This window comes from Aythya ferina (assembly GCF_964211825.1).
Source record: "Aythya ferina genome assembly, chromosome: 2".
NCBI classification, from domain to species: Eukaryota; Metazoa; Chordata; class Aves; order Anseriformes; family Anatidae; genus Aythya; species Aythya ferina.
Genome location: NC_140297.1, coordinates 5,511,733 through 5,532,247, shown reverse-complemented (window position 1 = coordinate 5,532,247; position 20,515 = coordinate 5,511,733). Strand labels below are relative to the sequence as shown.

The 20,515-nt window shown below is 51.1% G+C and overlaps 2 protein-coding genes and 2 long non-coding RNA genes across 5 annotated transcripts in view; 2 read left to right on the top strand and 2 right to left on the bottom strand.

Annotated features, from left to right (window-relative positions):
• OXSR1 (oxidative stress responsive kinase 1) overlaps positions 1–888 on the bottom strand; it is a 63,569-nt gene extending 62,681 nt beyond the window's left edge. Inside the window, exon 1 of the mRNA XM_084511130.1 lies at positions 440–888. Coding sequence (XP_084367256.1) covers positions 440–509 — 70 coding nt within the window. The 5' untranslated portion in view covers positions 510–888. The remainder of the gene's footprint in view (positions 1–439) is intronic.
• Positions 889–4,433: 3,545 nt separating this feature from the next.
• Positions 4,434–9,383, top strand: LOC311432687. The gene is made up of 2 exons (XR_014690243.1): positions 4,434–6,663; positions 7,839–9,383. It is a non-coding gene; the product is annotated as an uncharacterized lncRNA (long non-coding RNA).
• MYD88 (MYD88 innate immune signal transduction adaptor) lies at positions 9,145–19,570 on the bottom strand. 2 transcript variants are annotated; one of them, XR_014690241.1, is made up of 6 exons: positions 19,160–19,570; positions 15,677–15,808; positions 14,910–15,090; positions 14,186–14,277; positions 11,928–12,240; positions 9,145–11,058 (listed from the first exon to the last, which is right to left on the bottom strand). XR_014690241.1 is itself a non-coding variant. In XM_084511131.1 (5 exons), the coding sequence occupies exons 1-5, from the start codon at positions 19,533–19,535 to the stop codon at positions 12,086–12,088; spliced, it is 936 nt and encodes a 311-aa protein (XP_084367257.1). In that variant the 5' UTR covers positions 19,536–19,570; the 3' UTR covers positions 9,145–12,085. The 2 variants fall into 2 exon arrangements, 1 of the variants encoding a protein (XP_084367257.1); XM_084511131.1 differs by having other exon boundaries at positions 9,145–12,240.
• LOC311432686 lies at positions 17,736–18,863 on the top strand. The gene is made up of 2 exons (XR_014690242.1): positions 17,736–18,278; positions 18,367–18,863. It is a non-coding gene; the product is annotated as an uncharacterized lncRNA (long non-coding RNA).
• Positions 19,571–20,515: the final 945 nt, after the last annotated feature.

Genomic DNA, 20,515 nt, shown 5'->3' with positions numbered 1-20,515 from the left:
GGAAGGAAATAGGGTGCCCAGGCACCCCAACAACAACACGGAGCCCTCAGAAATGGGGGTTGCAGCCCCCCCCCCATCCTCCCCCCAAAAAATTAGGGGAAGGAGGCAGCTCTCCCATCAAAATTAGGGGCTGGGGGCAGCCCCCCTCACACACACGACCCCAAAAATTAGGGGATGGGGGCAGCTCCCCCCCTACAACCCCTCAGAAACACTGGGGGGCACCTCCCCTTCACACACACACCCCAAAAAATTGGGGGTTACCTTCCTCTCACCCCAAAATCGTGGCGAATCCCCCCCAAAAAAACCCGGGGGGCGCCTCCCCACTCTGAGAGGGAACCGCGAGCCCCCCCCTTCCCTCATCGCCCCCCTTCACCCCCCGGGGACCTTCAGCCCCAAAATTTCACCTCATCCCCCCCAAAATTTGGCCAAAAATCCTCACCGATGACCTCCTGCAGCTCGTAATCATCCTTGTTGATGGACCAGGGCAGCGCGCTGGGCTCCTCCGCCATGGCTGCGGTCCCCAAAACTGAGGGGGGGGACCCCTGAGGTACCGAGGGGGGGCCCTGAGGTACCGGGGGACCCCTGAGGAGCGGCCGCGGCCCCGAGCCCGGCCCCGCCGCCGCCTCCCGTCAGCGCCGGCCAAACTTTGGCTGCTCCCTCCACCTGCCCATGCCCAGAGCGCCCTGACGTCAACCGCCGCCACGTTCGCCTCGTCGTCGTCGGGGGGTGGTGATGGTGGTGAGGCGGCGGCGCCATCTTGAGCGCGGCGCTTTTTCACCTCCTTGGGTTAATTCGGGGTAAAAAGGGAGCCTCCGCGGCTCGCTCCGCCACGATTACTTCCGAAATGAGCCCCTCATGCAAAAACCTGCGTAAAAAGTTGTATCAAGGTGTGGGAAATATATAGAAAGGGAGGGTGGGGATGCCACACACAAGATGGCGGCCGCCCGCACCTTCCCCCTCCTCCCTCAGAGAAAAAGCGGGAGGATCACGGCGCTGGAACTGGGATCTGAGCAGCGATTGGCTGACGGCCGCGCAACCCGCGGTTCCTATTGGTGGAGGGGGTTGTCAATCATGACCCGTCCTTCTGCAGGGTCCCTACGCCCGTGGGGCCTTGGGGTGGTTGGGGAAGCCCTGAGGGGAGGAAGCGCTGTGGGGGTGCCCCGGGTACCCCGTGTGTGGGGTCAGAAACCCTCCAGGGAGGGTTTTTAACACGTTGTTAATCCCCCTTCACACAATCACAGAATCATTAAGGTTGGAAAAGCCCTCCAGGATCATCTGCTCCAACCATCCCCTACCACCAATGTCACCACTGAGCCATGTCCCCAAGCACCACGTCCAACCTCTCCTTGAACACCCCCAGGGACGGGGATGCCACCACCTCCCTGGGCAACCCGTCCCAGTGCCTGACTGCTCTTTCTGAGCAGAAATGTCTCCTCATTTCCCTCCTGAACCTCCCCTGGCACAACCTGAGGCCATTCAACCCCAACATTGAGGGTTTGCTGTGGGAGCAGAGCGCCATGTCAGCCCCGAGGCTGCGTGCAGCGGGCCCCACGCCTCCGTTTCATCCCCACCCTGGTTTCAGGATCCTCATTCCTCGATTAAAAATAGGGCTGGGGATATGAAGGGGTCGGGAGGTCGGGTTTTCCCCTCCCCGTCTCCAAAGACGAGCAATTCTAAGGTTTCCCAGCTGGCAGGTGTTTCTGCACGCTCCACTGAATTTCAATATTCAGTGACCAATCCAACACCCGTGCCTTATAGATGATGGCTCAAAAGTCTGTAGCTGAAGCACTGAAGATCTGGATACATGAAGTGTTAAAAAAAAAAAAAAATTAAAAGAATGAGGAATATGGGACTAGCCCGTACCATGAACCCACGTAGGCCGCTGTCTACACATTTAGGTTTAAAGTGTTTACAGTTTGGTGATTTATTCTTTACTGACATAAAACAGATAAAAAAACTGCATCTCTTGCTATTGCCAGGCATAGTAGTGTTCATCAGGAGAATCTGGCAAGATTTGGGATTTCTGTGTCAGGTTTCATTGTTCTTTTGCCAGTTCCTATAGCTTGACAGGAGATGCTACTGTGAGGCAAAGAACATCAGCTATACATATTTTTAGCTTATTAGGACAAATTCCTGAGATGCCTCTGATGAACCAGGCTTTGTAGAGGGCCACAGCACCCTGCCAAACGCATAGTGTGACTCCAGGATTTTCACTCCTGCTACCTAACACAGGACAGCATCTCCTTCTTCCCAGTCTTTTTCTGTCCTACAGATGCAAGAGGCCAACGGGCCCACCTCGGTGCAGTTTACAGACGCTGAACAAAGATGGTCTCTGTCCATAAGGCCCAAAAGCTGTTCGTTTTTCCTAGTTGTCTGCGTTAAACATGCCTCTGCCAAGCAATATTGCCTATTTGCTAAATATGCTTTAATTACTGCTTGGAACCGTCTCTCTGATCTTTTAACTATGCTATAAAAGCAGTATTTTGTAGCAATTAAAAGTAGTTTTTTACCCCAGAGCATGCGCTCAGGTGGCCAGTGTCATGTTTCTGATAGTAACAGCATGGTAAAAAGGGATCTGAGCCAGGCATCAGCAGCAAAAAAAAGACGGAGGCCCTGATCCTGAAAGTATTTAAGCACGTACTTTAAGCCTTTCTAACCACAGTGATGCATATGCCTAATTTTACCACAGTGTTTATTTAGAGCCGGAATCGTATTTTGAGTTCTCTTGGTTGAGGTAGAAGAATCGCCGCCTGAAGGCAGCGCGAGAGCTCCTATTGAATTAGGTCAATGGGACAGGATTAGGCCCACAATGAACCCCGTTCTTGGTGAATTAGCACGGGCTTTGATCAAAATTAAAACCTGAAATGTGAACTGACGAGACCACCAGTGGCCACATGAACATATGCGAGTGAATGGGAGATTTTCACTCCTCAGGTCTGCAGTGAAATACACATTTGTGTATTTTTAAACCCAAATCTCTCGCTCGCGTAAAATCTGGATCCCACGGATTTTGTAATATATTTTTTTAAATGACCATTTAATGAAATTTTAAATGAACACTTTGGATCCCTCAAAAGTCAGACGTTGCTGTCACATTCATTCATTCACACATTCATTCACTCAGCGGGTTGTGTCAATGGCAGTCTGGTGAAGGATGAAAAAAGGGAGCTGTCTTCCACGAAGATCTTAATCCTTAGCCCACTTTACACCTTCAAGCAGCACCTTCTCCTGTTTCACCATTAATATCCTGCTCATCCTACTTTTCCCGATTTGCTCTATTTTGTCTGTCTCGTGTAGGTTGTAAGCTCTTCAGGGCAGAGGAAGCGGCTCTATTTATAAACCAGCCTGTGAAGTGGTGCTGCTGAATCAAGTGGTTTGTTGCAATAACAAGACATTTTAGTAGAAATCTGAAGTGGAAAAACTGTTTCCTGTGTATCCACCTCCAGGCTTTAGGAGAGGCCGAGAAGTGGAAAAACTCCGGATTTCTTTCAGGTGGGAAGGCTGCAGGCCAAGGGAAGCTCTCACACCTGGGCTTCCCGTACTTTTTGAGTTAAACTAAAATAAAACATCGCAGCGATTAGTGCAGGCAGGCCCCACCTCCCATTGATTTTGCAGCTCAAAAGGGCTTCCTTCTGACACCTGGGGCACATGTTCCCCATCGACGTGCCCCGAGCCTCTGCAGGGAGCGAGAAGAGGCAGGCACACACACGCATGCACCAAATGCTCTCATTCTCGTAAGGCACATGGTTTCCTGCCTTTGTGAGCCAATTACTGTTCCAATTAAACTTACTGGCACTACCCAGCCCTCTGCCTTTTATTTTTTTTCCATTCAGGTAATGTTGGCTATCATAAAAGCGATGTTGAATGGATAGAGTGGCGGTTCTGATACTCGGTGCGCAGAAGTTACTGCCTCTTGTACCTGTAAAACCTGCGCTGGCTGGTAACACATTTTATCCTCGTCATAAGGGCAACCGTAAATAAACCTCATTTACACTTGGATTACAGAAAACGAGTCTGAACTTGTTCCCTTATCAAGCCATTGCAGATTTCATCTTACCACTCACGCAGCCTCTCAAAGAGCTTCTTTGCTCCTTGGTACGGCTGAACTCGCAGCCGCTCTTTCAGAGCAGCCGTGCAGAGGCATTTAGCGGCACAGTTCAGCAGTGTTTCGGGCCACGGCATTTACTGCCACATTTCTAGTTCAAAGCTTTTTAAGGCATCATAAACCGCTGTTTGTAAGTGACTGCGCATTAGCTGCCACCAGTCCTGCAAACAATGGCAGTGAATGTGCTTATTGCACTGCTTGGTACGGGCCTGGGCTGCTAAAGCAAGAGGCAGCCCCACAAAGCCTGTGTGATTGCATTCACAGCAGCACGTGTGCAGCGGCAAGCAGAATGCCTGACCTTGTTTCCCTGCAAAACTTGCCTGCTGGTCTTTCTTCGTGGAAATACTTCCAGGTTTATTGAGGGAATCGTACTCATTAAATAGCAGCTGGTTATTTAATGAGGAACGAGGTGGTTTGCTCTCTAGTTAGCAAAGGCAAGAGTGTACATTGTCTCCAGGCATTTTTCACGGCATTTTTTGCCCAGGACCGTGCAGTGGAGTAAGGAGGAGTGGTTTAAAACCCTCTGACTGGAGAAAGTCTTTCATAGTGGTTGTTTTCAAAACACCAGTGCCAGTCTAAACCTCACAGACAGGTTTTCCTAAATGCTTCTGTGTAGCACCTCCGCCCCAGCGCTCAGTGCCGGTGTGTAGGGCATTAAAACTCACCTTCGGGGTCACTTTGAAGTCAAGTAGCTGAAGGCCCGGTTCTAGCAGGTGGATTCTGGCTCTTACAGCATGTGCACTGAAACCAGATTTCGCTCAGCACTGAAACCAGATTTCGCTCAGCAAACACACTGCTGGTCCCATCCCACTGCCTCTCTGCAGAAACGCTGCACTGTTCTCTCCCTTCCTCCCCCCAAAATCCCCAGATTTTAAGCATTAGGAAACAAGCAAGGAGCGTGTGAACAAGACATTTTTGTTCTTACTCTTTTTTTTCAACATTTATGCTTTTTTTTTTTTAAGTATACAAATTGAAAGCCAATTAACCTTGTCTCTAACAAATTACAGCTTTGCCGTCTCCTCTAAATCTAATACAAAATTGATGCTAGGTTTAAGGAATAATTATGACAAGATCTTGATTGCCACGTACCTGAACCACAGCTTAATAATCATTCTCGCCTTCTTCTGGCTAACAACAATGCTGTGTGTTTAAAGAAGCTGCTGAAAGACGTTTCTCTTGCTCGTGCTTCTTTAACCCCCAGGAATCCAGCTGTCTCCTTGGAACAGCTCATCAGGGCAGAATGGTTTTCCCACCGGCCTTTTCTGTGGAGGCTAAATCAGAAAGGATTTGCTAAATGGCTGAGCAGGACAGGGGGAATAAGGATGTGTTTCAGAGCTTTTCTCTTCTTCATTAAAAGCGCAACACAAGCCTGATGCAAGCATCCAAACCTTGCTGCACCAGCGGGTGCACCTGGACGGGCTCCTCTTTTGTAGGTTATGAGGAGAGGCCAAAGATTGTTGGCTCTGTTACATCAAGCATCGTGGGTGTGCCTCTATTTAAGGCCATTTCAGGCATTTTATTATTCAGCAATACTCTTCTATCAAAATCCAGATATAATTCCTAACAGAAATCAGCTTAATAATGCCAGATCGCCTCCTTGCTGTTCGATGTTGCAGCAAAGAAGTCCTGAGTGTCCGTGGGGACTTGCATCGTATCTCAAGAGCTGGTTGTGGCAGGACTGAACAAAGAAAGCAGTCTTCGGGGAGAGAAACTGCTGCTTTCAGGTGATGCTCCATGGATATTCTGGCAGCTGGGAGTCGCCCAGGCCAAATCTGCCCCATTTACAGCTGGCAAACTTTGAAGAAATAAAATAAAACATCTTTTGTGGCACTGCAGGGAAGCAAGATGAATTCACTTTAAAAGGCAGTGAGAAGGGAAACCTTAGAAATAGAAAAGATCAGGCTGAATACGATTTCATTTATTTTTTTGCCATCTGGGAATGAGGAATGTAAGGGAAGATATCTTACAAATATCTCCCTGAATCCAGCTACGCCGAGGCCAGGCGAGGTTAGTGGTTCACAGGAACAGATCCTAATGCCATGAGTTTGCAATCACAGTTTAAGAGTTCAGTGTAACGGTGACTCACAGCTCATTACTGTGTCGATAGGAATGTAAAGAGATCTCGTTTGAAAAAAAAAAAAAAAAAGAAAATAAATCTGTTTGGATGGTTCGCATCCTTTCCTCCCTACTCATGGATTCCTGTGTCACTGACTGCGGGCTGCCAAAAATAGGCTGGCTTTTTGTGTAGCCCAAGTCAAGGAAAACCTTGACTAGGAGGAAATATTTACAGCGAAAGCTCCCTGCGAGCACAGGGGTGTTTTAAAAAGATGGGAACTCTCGAAGTATAAGGAGGTGTTTTGCAGGAAGGAGAAGAGTTGATGGATCCCACCAGCTCCCTGCTTTGATGTTTAGCATCACGGGGAGGTGAAAATTCACCTCGCCATCAGACGTAGGCTCAAGCTGTGCTTCTGTCTCCATTTTACCAGCAGGAGAGAAAGTTTCAGGGAGCAACTCAGGACTGACAAGGAGCCAGAGAAGAGCCACAGAAGAAGCATCAGGTGAGCTCTAAAATCCGAGGCTGTTTTGCGGTTGCCTGCTCTTGCTGAGGTCTCTTTGGATCCGCGAGAATCTGGGAGTTGACGCCTGGAGCCTCTGGATGTCTCGGTAATGAGGGAAGCACTCAGAGCTCCCCAGAGAACAGAGAAATGGAGAAGGAGGCTTGAAATGAAAGGAGGAGTCCTTTCATTTGCAGTCACCTGAAGCCGTACAAATCGTTTAAGTAGGAGAAGGGAACTGGGGGGGCAGGAGCAAGGTGTCTGTGAGTTACGTGCACTCCGTCCCCACCCTTTTGGGAAAAAAAAAACCCCGCATGGCACCTCGGAAACAAACTGCTGAAGTGTGAAATCAGGCGGCAGGGAAAGCTGTCACAGAGGATCAGAAATGGAGTTAATAGGAAAAAAAAAATCGACTTCTGCATAAATTGTGCAGATTGCTGGGAGAGGGAGGGCGAGAGATCCCCGGCTCCGGAGGGTTTAACCGCGCGCACCGTCTGGCGCGAGGTGCAGAAAGCAAGATTTCGTAGCCGGCGGTTCGACGTGTGCTGAATGCCTCCTCTTCAATACCCGACAATTAAAATCGATGACAAGATGCTAGGTAACAAAGGGAGATGACTGATCAACATGCATGTCTTGGAGCTGAAGGAAAAGCCGCCTGCCAAGAGCCGCATGCTGATGAGGGCAGATTTCTGAGAGCTCGGAGGGGAGATCTTAAAAGCTTCCATTCCCAGCGCTCGATAAAACAATGCAGTGAGCCAGATGCCAGACGCTGTGCTAGGAGAGGTGAAGTCACCAAGGAGGCTAAAGAATAACTGTTAGAAAAAACAGGGGATATTCGTTTTTAGGGGAAATGGCTCTGGAGGAAAAACCGTGATATTTCTCTTCCTTGCCTTTCTTTCGAAAGATCTCAAAAGCTACTGAAAAATTTGTGTTTTTCAGTATCATTATTTGTTTTTTTTTAATACCCTTGTGAGGTTTGGAGATGCTGATGACGTTTTAAGGCCAACGTCTATTTCAGTCCCCAGATTTCCAGCAGATTTCCAAATATTTCTGCAAATGTTGCTCCGAAGCAGCCCTCATGGCTCACCATGGCTCGGGCAGCACAGGGACCAACACACGTGGCTTTTCAGGTTCATTTACCCAATTTTCCCATCTTAATGGATTTTTTTCTTCCCGAGGTGGCGGCTCACAGGCTGGCAGGCGAGCAGTTAAGCACCTCAGGACGTGCGGCTCCGAAATCTGTTCTGCTGACACCGACAGAAGGCGAGCGTGGCCGGGGATCGGAGCCAGAAAAACGCTGCAAAAAAATAAAAAAAAAAAAAAGTTTGTGAAAGTTCACTTCGTCAGAATGACCACGTGGGTCCAAACATATTCCCTCCAAGTCCATACTTTTCACCCTAAAGGGTGGATAAAGACCCGTTTTATCACCCTGTGGGGTTGATTTCCTCAGCAAACCCCATCGGGTTCGTACCGTGGAGCCCTCACGTTCCTACTGGGGGTTCTTCTCCCCCGGCTCCTGCACCTCCTGGCCTGTGGGCCCCTCTGCTCTCAGCGCAGGTGAAACCAGCAGCAAAACTCACTGACCTTTCCCCCCTGCAGGCTGGCACCTGGCCTGGCTCATTCTTTTTTTCCTCCTTCATGTGACTGCACGCTCGGGCTGCGAGCAGAGCAAAACCTGTCCGGCCCGGGCCAATTTGGGTGCTTGGCAGTCGAGGAAAGCCTGGCACGTTTCTCCCGGTGTTTCTGTGCTCCCAGCCTTCTGCCACCTGCGTCCTTAACCCCCCAGGTGTGCCGGGAAGAAGTTTGGAAGGAGAAACTGCACCAAACCGTGTCCGGAGGGCAGGGACAGCCCCAGCTCTGTGGGCAGGAGGATTTGGGAACGGCGCCTTGCGTCGGCTGAACCAGGAGCAGTTCTAGAGGGGAGTTTGTTGCTCTGTCAGGGCAGTGCTTTATCCATCACCCTCCGGCTCAAAGCTTGGAGCATTTTGCACCTTACCCAACGCCACCAGGTGAATGCTGTCCTCCACAAAACGAGGGGATGGCGCCGACATTCCTGCCTCCCACCTGCAAAAGGGAATGAAATTGAAGTTCCTTCTGGCACAGGAAAAATGGCAGAGGGAAAGGAGCCACCACAGCCCTGACCCCACCGGGCTCTGAGCTAGTTTTACGCTTAAAAACAGGCAAAAATCACCCAGATCACTGAGTGCCACAACATCACATCGAAAGGGATGCTGTTAGGGACCACGAGGCACGGGCGGGTGCTGCGAAGGAGAGGAACCACACGTCTCTGAAGTACAATTTCTTGGTAATTTTCTTGCTGGTGCGACACAACAACACCTCTCCCCGTTCCAAGCCTTCCCTGAGGAAGCTTTTTTAGGCAAAACAAGAAAAGAAAAAAGAACCAGCCCGTATTATTCCCCACTAACGCTTCCTTCTGAGACCCAGGATATATTTTTCCGACGCCCAGGAAGGAGGACGCTCGGCCCATGGGGGTTTTCTGCTTTATTTTACAATGTTTTCTCACAGGTAGCAAAAGTTTGCTGGCAAGGAGGAAGAACCACAGAGGTGTTGGCTATTTTCAGAATGCCTGTGCAACACAAACGCGTTTCTAAAATGCGTATCAGGATAGAAATATAAACACATCTGTGTACGTATAAAAATAAACGATTTGGTATTAACAGCTTCAACGAGGACAATTTCGGGGAGAGAAAGAAACACAATTTTTTTTTTAAAAATCATCATTTTTAAATCTCTTTTTTCCAGGTGTTCAGAACGGCGACCTTCCAATAAGCACCGAAGAGGGGAGAAGGGAACCGTGCTGCCACGGAGCCGCGTTGACAGTAAGAGCATTTTGTCACCCACAGGTGTCACCCTGCATAAAGTCAGCGTGCCGAGACAGATGTAGAAATGTCACAAGTGCATACGTTGGGTTTTACTCGGAAAGGACTGACATTTAAACCACCTATTTTACATCCTAGGGCTACTGCTTCGCTTTGCAACACCCCCAGCCCCGAAGCGCAGCACCAGGACCCACGCAGAAGGGCTGAATCTGCCTCCAAACCTCCCAAACTATTTTAGGTGCATTTCCCTTAAAATAGGCTGTGAGAGGCAAAGGAAAAAAGCCCCGGGCACTCCCCATCTTCACCCAGGACTCACTCAGGCCATGAAAATGAGCAGTCAGTGCCTGTTTCTCCTTCGTGGAGCAAGCAAGCTTCTCCCTCCTGCTCACAGCACAAGCCCTGCAGCTCCAGAGCTGGCAGCACGGAGCATTGCCTCCCTCTAGCGTCTGGACCAGAGCCTCCTGCTTTTGTTCCTGCCCCTAATAAGACACCGGACGAGTTCTTTCAGCCCTCAATTCGAGAGGAATCTGGTTCAGTCCTGTGAGTAATGACCCGTAATTAATGTTGAGAGGCACTCTGCAGTATGGGAATTCACCAAGCCCCAGGAGCGGCCGGGGATCAAGCGGCCTCCAGAAACTCGTCCGTAATTAACATTTAACGATTATGCAGAAGCCCCGAGGCCAGCAGCTGGCTGTTTCTGCAGGAGAGGCCCGAGGGTGACAGGACACGAAGAGGAACTATTTAGAAACCCATCATCAGCTCAACTTTTCTCCTCCCGTGCCCGGGGGGCTTCTTATTGGAGCCAACAAGACAGGAAGATGCAAATGTCACCTTGGCACCATGGCAGTGGTTGTTTTTGTAGAAGGGACTGAAAAACACCCAGTTTGCAGTCCCAAACTGCCCTGATGCTGGCATAAAACGTGTCACCAAGCGTTGCTGTGCTCAAATCAAGGCCTGAGTGCTCCCAGCCAGGAGGGAGCAGCAGCCCCCGGTGAGCCAGTATTAATTTCTGCTGTGGGTGAGGAAAAGAAACGTGCACGTTCCTGCCTGAGGAACTCAGCCCTGGTAATGCTTTAAAACATCTTTAAAAAAAACTCACATCCACCTTAAAAATGTAAACTAGTAAACCATTAAGCTGTAAAATCAACAGGAGGCAGGGGCTGAAGTGAGGAACAGAGAGGCAGAGTTCAGACAACTGCAGAGACACGAGCAAGCTTCCCCTCTTCCCAATTAGTGGGTAAATATTTACTGAAAAGCTGTTTAATAGACCAACAGGTCACTTGAAAGCACTGCTTGGGGCAGAATTCTTGCCCACACATCGGTGACTCTGCTGGTTAACTCAAATATGCTCTTTCCTATTAAGGGCACATTATCTTTTATAATTTAAACAGCCCCATCTATAATTCAGTACGCTTTTTATTTGATATTTATCCCCGTGCCTTTGAGGCATCCCAAAAGCTGATGTACTTCTGGCAGGCTCTTCAAGGTGACAGTTTAAGAGCCGGACCCACGGAGGTGCCCAGCTCTGTTCCTCTTCAAGTCAGTGAGCAAAAGCACCCTGCACTTTGTGTGGCGAGGCCTCCCCCTGAAAATACAGGTTTAAAGACTGATTCTCTAATAACAAGTGTCTGTTGTAAACGTTTAACAAGGCCTGGGAGTGTAAAATCCTGGTGTAAGACACGCTGCTTAATCAGATGTCACCTGAACACAGGCAGGCACGCTGCAGGAGCGCGTCCTTCCTCGCAGTTCTCGCTTCAATAAGCAAAAAAAATCACTTCTGTCAAACCTGAGGAACTACCTCAGGAAGCGCTGGTGCCAAGGGATTCACGCTGTAAATGAACGCTGAATGGGAATCCTGTCAGAGAGCCTAAGGATGGAAACATCCGCGGAAAATAAAGCCGAGTTCAGTGATTCTGCATCAGTTCAAATTGCAAGGATAACAGCTCCGATTTTCCTGATATTGCTAAGAACAGAGGTAAAAAACCAGACCAGAAGACGTGGCCGATTTTGGTGCCACAGTCGGTCGTTCTGCTGGTGCTGGCCATTCCCAAACTGGGAACTGGAGTCCGAAGCCTCCCCTCCTGCAGATCACCGAGCAGCCGTGGGATTTCACTGATGTGTTAACAAGAAACCAACCCTAAACGTCACTGTAGCCCGTAGAGAGCTTTTAAAATAGCACGGCAATTTTGTTTACAAAAGCCTGCAGTTAGAGGCATTTCCTATCTTACACCAGCATTTCATGTTCCCAGGTTTCACTAAATGCTTACAGTCGGCCTTCTCGTGCTAGTGACTCAGTTTTTAAATGTGTATTTCCTCCATCTCCAGTAGAAGTTCTTCCTACACAAAACGCCGGGCGCTGTTGCTCACCGACCCGAAGAGGAACACCCGGGCAGTTCCTTTATCTCCCCGTACAGGTTAAGAAAAAGCAGAAGAGAAAATTCTTTGCTCCCAGTCGCCGGCTCCAAGCACTGATGGTGAAGATCCAAGTTCTGCAGTGGTAAAAGGCACCGCGTGAGCGACACCGTGGTCCCAAAGGCAAAGTCAGGAAAAATTAAAAAAGAGCAGCTGGAACTCGTAGCTTCGCGTCACGGCAGCATGAGGGATTTGGCCAGTCTTGTCCAGAACCATTTTTTGGTGCAAGGGTTGGTGTAATCACAGATTGTGATGAACCGCAGGATACTCGGGAACTCGTTCTTCATGGCTTTGCACTTCACGGGAATCAGCCGCTTGAGACGAGCGCCTGAAAGGTGAGCACGGGGAGAGCGTTACACAGAGCCCCGCTCAGATCACAGAGTCACAGAAAATTTGGGATGGAAGGGACCTCAAAGCCCACCCAGTGCCACCCCCTGCCATGGGCAGGGCCCTCTCCCAGCAGCCCAGGCTGCCCCCAGCCCCATCCAGCCTGGCCTTGGGCACTGCCAGGGATGGGGCAGCCACAGCTCCTCTGGGCAGCCTGGGACAGGGCCTCACCACCCTCACTGGGAAGAATTTCCTTCTAGTATCTAATCTAAATCTCCCCTTTTTTAGTTTAAAGCCATTTTCCCTCATCCTACCCCTGACCAAGAGTCCCTTCCCAGCTCTCCTGCAGCCCTCTTTAGGCCCTGGCAGGCCGCTGGGAGGTTTCCCCAGAGCCTTCTCCTCTCCAGGCTGAACAACCCCAACTCCCTCAGCCTGGCTCCACAGCAGAGCTGCTCCAGCCTCTGAGCATCCTCGTGGCCTCCTCTGGACTCTCCCCAACAGCTCCCTGTCCTTCTGGTGCCCCAGAGCTGAGCGCAGGCTCCAGGTGGGGTCTCAGGAGGGATGCTGTACGCATTTCCTCCTCACAGCAGCACACACATCACAGGACCCAGGTTTGGTCCCGATTTTGTGTCATCTCAGCACAACGCACCGAGCTCTCACCCTACAGAGCAAGGTTCTCAGTCACAAACCCTCTGCTCAGAAGGTCTCAGCCAAAATACAGCTCAGGTCCCACGTTTCATCTAGCCTGCATGATATAACAGCTCGCACTGAGCCCATCTGGGAGTGGTGAGGCTCTAACAAACTAAAGATGTAGAAAAAAAAAGCGCAGTTTCTTGTCAAAAGCACCCAGGAGTGCAGTGCTGAGTACTTCCAGATGTGCTTGGAGATAAAATCGGGACACTCAGCTTCTCCTAGACGGTCAGCTCTGCTGGGTTATCTCCAGGTTTTTTTCTTCCTGCCCTGAATCCCTCACAGAGGCTGCAGAGAGGGGCTGCGAGGGATCCCTGATAACAGGAGCTGCTTTCTGGGGGCGCGCACACGATCAGACAACCGTCCCTGTGACAAATGCTGCTCGAAGAAGCTCTGGAGAAGAAGCTCTCCCCTCACAGCTTCCCACAGGGACACCTGCCACCAGCACGAGGCAAGGACAAGATCTGGGAACTGCAGGAGGTGCTTCGGTGCTGTGTGAAGCCACCCAGTTCGTCACTGGGGTGAAACTGCGAGCGAGTCGTGTTCCTTCTGCAAGCCCGTACTCACACGCCTGTTTTTACAGGCAGAGCTCAGGTTTTACGTTCACACAGGCATTTTTTTCCCTTTTCCTGCTGGTGCAACACCTGAACTGAAAACTCTTTGCTGCAAATCCTCCTGGTTAGGGGCCGATGCAGTGCGCTTGAGATGCTCGATGGATTAATGGCCACGACAGGAATTATTGCATCAAGGAAGGTGCAGCCGACTCCCAGCTCCGCCACCCGCTTCTGACTTAACTTCTGGCATGTCCTAATGCCACGCCAAATCCCTCACCTAGAAACGAGGCTCGGTACGTGGGCACTCCCACAGATATTGCTCAAGCTCCTCCTCCCCAGGAGCAGGGACGTATAAAACACGTATAAAACCCCTGTTAGCTTCAGCGGCTGCTTCTGGCGCTGATAAATCTGTTTGCTCAGGGAAGGGCAGCCCCAAGGCAGCCCCTGGGACTTTTACACGTCTGAGACATCGGTCGGTGGAAAGAGCCCGGGCCTGAGGCAGTCACTGCTTCTGTAGCTGTTGATTAATCATTTTCTCCTCTCTCACCTGTATTTATCTCACCTGTTTGATCACATCTAGGACCACACCTCATTCTGTGGTCACGAGTAAGGCGCTGATCTCAGCCGGAGCTTCAGATGTGACCGTAGTACAAGTTACGATGTGGAGAGGCAATTTGAAGTGGGGTGGTTGGGAGATCTTACCTGGGGAAAGGCTAAGAGCAAATTTGGTCTGAAAGTCGCACTCGTCGCTTTCCAGGTAATCGTCTGAAATGACGACCACCATCCTCCGACACCTGGAACCGAAGCAGTCAAGGGAGAAGAAAAAATAAAACGTCGATTGAGACAATTCTCACCCTCACTGGTAAAACTACAAATCCCTCCAAATTGCTCTGATGGAGAAATGAGCCCAGGAGCTGTGTTCCAGCAGGAATTAACTACAGGTACAGACTACAGACAGACAGACAGACAGCTACACTACGCACAAAAACTTGATTACAGACACACTGAACCACCACAAGATGAAATAGCAAAGTCCAGGTTGTCTGTGCAATCGTTATTTGGTCCTCTCTTTATCCATTATAAAAACGCCATCTTAATTATCTGCTCGCATGCTCCCTTTAATGACTGAGCATCGTTAGTGTGAGAATTAACAGGACAGAGCTCTCTTATATGACTGAATTCACCTCGCGTAATGAATTTGAGCTTTATTCACCAATTTCCTGCTTCCATTCGTTGGAGGAGCCTGGCTGCAAACTGCGTGTTAGGCTCTTTAGGGAAGGCTTTGCTGCGTGCAAACTCCTTCCTGGGGGTTCTGCACAGAGCTAAATCTGGCAGGACTGAGGGAGCAAAAGAGCTCCGGAGGTCAGCATTTCCCCACGCTGCAGGCATCGCGGTGAAACCACACCGAGCTGACCCCTCTGCTCACCTCCTTTCTATAAGCTCTCCGCTGATGGACCACACGCACGTTCCTGGCAAGACGTCCCGGTCAAAGACACAGAGCTTCAGCTTGAACTCAGTTTGTTCCAGCTCCCTGATCATCTCCTGGACAAACTGGAGGTCTTTCTGACAGTAGCAGATGAAGGCGTCAAACAGCTCCGTTCCGTTCCCTGAAACCACGAAAATTTTAGCTGTCATCTCCTCTAAATAAACTCCTGCAGCGAACATTCACGTCTGGCAGCTCTCATTTATTTAGCACTCCTACCAACGTTAAAGCTCTTTATTTTAAGGGCCACGTCTCTCGGAATTAAGCACCTCAATATGGCCGGATGGTTTTCCACTGCGTTATTTTATTCCCGTGCCAGTTTCACTGCACGTATCGTAAAGTTTTTATGCCAGTCGAAGCCTGCGACAGTGAGAAGTAGGTCAGGCCCCGAAAGCTGAGGAGGGAAGCAGCAAGCCGGCAGGCAGATGCAGCCCAAGCAGCGCCCAGCCAAGCAGAAGGGCAGTTTGGCTGCCAGGAGGGGAGGGGAACAGAGCTGCCGTGGGTCAAGGCAGGCAAAGCCGCTGTGCACAAGCCCTGTGTTTACTGCTCTGTGGACGTTTGGTGGGGACAGAGATAACAGCAGAAGCAGCCACCCAAACTCAGACCAGCCTTTTTGCTTTTCTGTGCGTCCCGCAGGGCTGTGGGGGGCAGCTGGAGGCGATTTCTACGCGAGGCATCGTGCAGCGCTGCGAGCGCGGGCAGGCACTCACCGTACGGATCGTCCCTGGTGGTGATGCCCATCAGCTCCGACGTTTTTGGCACGCTGCTGTCGACGGCCGGCACCTGCAGCGGCTGCTCGGCTTGCTGCTGCTTCCTCTTCAAGTACTTCTTGCAGTCCTCCTCTGCAAAAACACAGCAGCAGCGGCACGTGAGGCTCCCGTGACGGCGCTTTCACGCTGCCGGAGCTCGTCAAAACAGAACTCAAAACCTATTTCATGGAGTAAGGATGTTTAGAGAGTAAAACCCTGCCTGGTTTTTGGTGCCTGTTTGCGGACGTGTTGGCCTGGAGTTTATCTAACCCCTCCTCAAGCCTCTCGTTGCTGCCCCCAGCATCTCCTCCAGCATTTAGCTCCTGCTCACTCTTGCTGTGTAAAGAACTCTCTTCTAATTGTTTTAAACTTCAGCTCTGGTATATCCCCGCACACTTTAAGCATCACTTAACCTACTGCAGGCTGCCACCGCTGTGATTCTGAAATATTTATCATTGCCAAATAACTTTGGGAAGGGGGAATCTCAATTAGAACTCCTCCTCTTTTTCCTTTTCCTAATAAACGTCACACTTCAGCTGATTTCACACCTCCAGCCTTCGTAAGCCGGAGCTGCAGGTCACGATGAGTGCGTGTGCTCATCACAAACAGGAGGGACGTGCAAAATTCCAGCAAGCCCCTGAAAAAGGCTTTATGTTCTCCAAGAGCTATCAGAAACCTTCTTGTGGCTCAGGCACTGGGATAACGGATAGGGCAAGGAGCTCTGCTGCTACGAATTTCCCAGCCAGAACAGCCCTGATCCATTACAAACAGGTTTTGTTCAAAAAATGAAGTGGTAAATCTGATGATCAAGACTTTGGAGAAGCGACAAGAAATCCTGCAGCCTCCGCTACCCTGAAACGGGCAGTTACAGAAGAACTTGAAAGTAAAAGGAGATTTGAAACTGGCGATTACCAAAAAGATGAACCTCCCGTCTGCCTTCTGCTGTGCTTAATGTATAGAAATAAAAAGAAAACAAACAAGCAGCAGTCAGAAAGCCCCAGTAACTCCGAGGGCTAGGCTGAAAAAGCGACAGGGATGGCTGGCACTGCAGCCCTGGCAGCGGGAAGGAGTGCCTGGAAGCACCCTGCCTGCAGTTGTGAGCAGGTGTTTGTTTTCAATGCATTTGCTGTCTTCTCTTCTTCTTTCTCCTCGTTGCAGAAGTGGCATCTGTGCCGGCCCTAGCTGAGTTTCTGCAGCTTGGTCCCCGGCTTGGTCACCTCTCCACTCCCAGGTGCTTGCTGGTTCACCCGGACCAGCCACATTCACAGATTTTTGATGGCTTCATGCTGTAATCTCATCGATTCCTGCAGCATAAACCTGAGCCACCAATGAGCCTGAAAGGATGGAAGACCTGCAGTAATTTGGCTTGGATCAGTCCCCAGCAGGAGTCACTGCCTGGGCACTCACAGGTTAATGAGAACGAACAGGAGTCAAAGACAGTCAAACAAAGCCTGAAGTATTGGAGAGAAGGAATAAAAGGCGTTGGGGAGGATAAAACATGAAACCTAAAGTGGAAAAGCTAAGCATGTGGTCCTTGTAAGAGAGAGAACAGACCCACGCCCTGTCAAGCGGGAAAGCAGCACTTGTAACTGGTCAGAAAGACTTAAAAATCACTGAGTTTCAGCAGGAACCAGTACACACGTACCAAAGCAACGAATTTTACATCCCTAAAGACGATCGTAAAATGAAATAAGCTGCTGAGAAAAATTAAACATAGGGCACTGCTGCTGAGATGGAAAAGCTGCCCCCTGTACCCGCAGGTAGGACGCTGGACCTGAAATGACCTGTGACAATCAGGAGGTAGAGGCCGTGCAGGACATCCTGAGGCCTGTCAAGTGACTGAAGACGCCTTTGTGGGGTCAGCTGCATCGTGCCCCAGATCTGCTCCTCCCGTAACGGAAGCAGAGACCACAGGAACCTCGATGCTGATGTTTTAATCTCTGAGCTGAATCCCACAGCTGAAGTCCTAATACGTGAAGTCCTAGTTCACGAAGATGCCTTTCGGCATCAGGATATACCGCACGTGACAGTTTATGCAACCGTCCATTTTCTTATAAAATAAATAGCTCCAACTTCTGCAAGAGTTTGGAGAACTAGCAACAGATTGCAGGGCCCAGCCGCAATCCTCAGCCAAAAATCATAAAAGACAGGAACGGCCACACTGGGTCAGGCTGTGGGTCCATCTAACTGTCCAAACAACGCTCAAAAACAGCTGTCTAAGGGAGAACAGAAGAATAAAGTAAACACAGAGTGATATTTTCCAAAATTAATCTTTTAGCTGTAATCTATTTGTAAGATCTATGTTGTGGACAACTCGCAGCTCAGACATTTCCTGAGCCAGTGGCAATATTTTTGTACCCAACAGCCCTCAGTGGGTTTTTCTTCCAAGAATTTATCCGTCTCCTCTTATCAGCGTGACCCACAGCTGGGCTCAACTTGTGGCTTTCCTGGAGCTCTGGCTCCTCCCGCTCACCCCGCTATTGTCTGTCCGGGGTCTGAAGAAGTCAGCCCACTGCACTCCCTCCTGGGGGCTCGGCTGAATTTGGGGCCACGAGCAGCCTCAGTGAGCGATGTGTGCCATTTCTGATACCTCAGGTCCCTCACGCAGCTGTGGCTCACAAAACACTGATTTCTTTTTCCTTTCCCCAAAGTCTTCAGAGCGTCCTTCGCTGGGCAGAGCAGCGGGAGCACAGGGAAGCCCTCCGTCGGTTCGTAGTCAGGCTCTCCGCGCAGCCACATTCCTACAGCTTCAGCTCTTGCAGTAACAGGAAATGAGATTTGTTATTTCTTCATCGGTAACCCCGTAAACGACACGCCACAACACACGGCCTCAGAGCAGCCCCTGGCTTTGGAAGCGCTTTGGCAGTGAAGTTCCCCTCCAGTTCTCGCAGCCGGCTTCCCTGTGAACTCCTGTGATCGCGAGCAGAGCCTACAAAGCACAGGTTATAAAAGCAGCCGTGGGGCCTCCACGTTCACTGCTGTGTGCTGATTCTGCCTTGTAATTTTTCCGTTTACATGGAAATGAACTTCCCCTCCTGGCACCCTGACCCTACAGGCGGTGCTGCACACCCCGCACCCCAAATCTCCCCCTAGCACCGCACCGCTCCCACATTGTTCAATATCTGAGCCTCCTTCTGGCCCAGGGTGCCGAAATCATCCTTGGACGTGCTGATAGGAACCGAGGGGGACCTCTGGATAAGATGAAGCTCGCGATTACTTCGCAGGGCTCACGGTTAGCAGAACCGGGGCGCCCTTCCCTCCTGAAAGCCCTGTGAGGAGGAACCGTCAAGGGGCTGCTGCGTCGCTGCGTGACCCCAAAAACCTCCACCAAGGAGCCGTGGGGCTCAGTTTCCCCTCACACCCCCCTCTGGGGACATCCCCAGGATAAAACCCGGCCCCTTTGTGCCCATTTCCACCTCCCCCTGAGGTACTCCCGCGCCTCACCCACGCTGGCCGCCAGGTCAACCAAGACGTCGTGGCGCTCCAGCCGCCTCAGCAGCTCGAGCAGGCGGCCCACGGTGGCCCCGCCGGGGCAGCGGCTCTGCCACTCGTCCAGCAGAGCCCCGGTGGGGTCTGGCAGAGCCTCCAGCCGCCGGATCTCCAAATATTCGCAGCCCAGCTCCTCGGCCAGCGCCGTCCAGTCGGCGGCGGCGGTGGTGCGGGGGTTGAGGTAGAGACCGAGGCGGCGCCTCACGCCGTAGTTAAGAGCCACCATGGGCACCGCCGCCAGCTCCGGGGGGAAAAAACCCGGAGCCGAGCCCGGAGCCGAGCCCGGAGCTGAATCCGGGGTCGAGCCCGAGCTCGCCGGGGCCGTGGCCATGGCTGGGGCCGCTTTCGGCTTCTACTTCCCTCCCCCAGAGCCTTCCCGCCCCGCCTCGCCTCACGGGGCAGGACCCGCCTCTGCCTCTGCCGCCCCCGGATCGGCGCTTCAGGAGCCTTTATTATTACTATTATTATTATTATTATTAATGTATTTTTTTTGCCCAAATAACACTTCAGGAATCCACATTTTGTCTTATTGCCCAGCTCCAGGCTTCTCCAAAGGATCTGGGGGTGCTGGTGGATGCTCGCCTGAGCGTGACCCAGCGGTGTGCCCAGGTGGCTGTAGAGCTCAGGGATATGGTTTAGTGTTAGGTCATAGGTTGGACTCGAGGATCTTGAGGTCTCTTCCAACCTAGAAATTCTGTGATCCTGGCTGGTAGCAGCCAGCAGGAGCAGGGCAGTGATTGTTCCCCCGGGCTCTGCTCTGCCGGGGCTGCACCTCCAGGGCTGTGCTCAGCTTTGGGTCCCTCAATACAGGGACATTGAGGCACTGGAGTGTGTCTAGAGCAGGGCTACGGAGCTGGGGAAGGTGATAGGACCAGAGGGAATGGCCTCAAGTTGTGCCAGGGGAGGTTCAGGTTGGAAATGAGGAGACATTTCTGCTCAGAAAGAGCAGTCAGGCGTTGGGACGGGTTGCCCAGGGAGGTGGTGGCGTCACCTTCCCTGGGGGTGTTCAAGGAAAGGTTGGACGTGGTGCTTGGGGACATGGCTTGGTGGTGACATTGGTGGTAGGGGGGTGGTTGGAGCAGGTGATCTTGGAGGGCTTTTCCTGACTTAATGACTCTGTGATTGTCCCACCCAACACCCAGACCACCAGATTCACAAGGGAAGGCTGACAGCTGATGTACACCCAATCTCCGTGTCCATGGTTGTGCTTCTGCTCCTTTTCCACTCAAAAGCTGAGGCACTTCTGCACATCCAGCTTTGGAGCTGCCAACTCTGCATTATTCAATTTGTTTCCTTTTGACAGATCTCGCT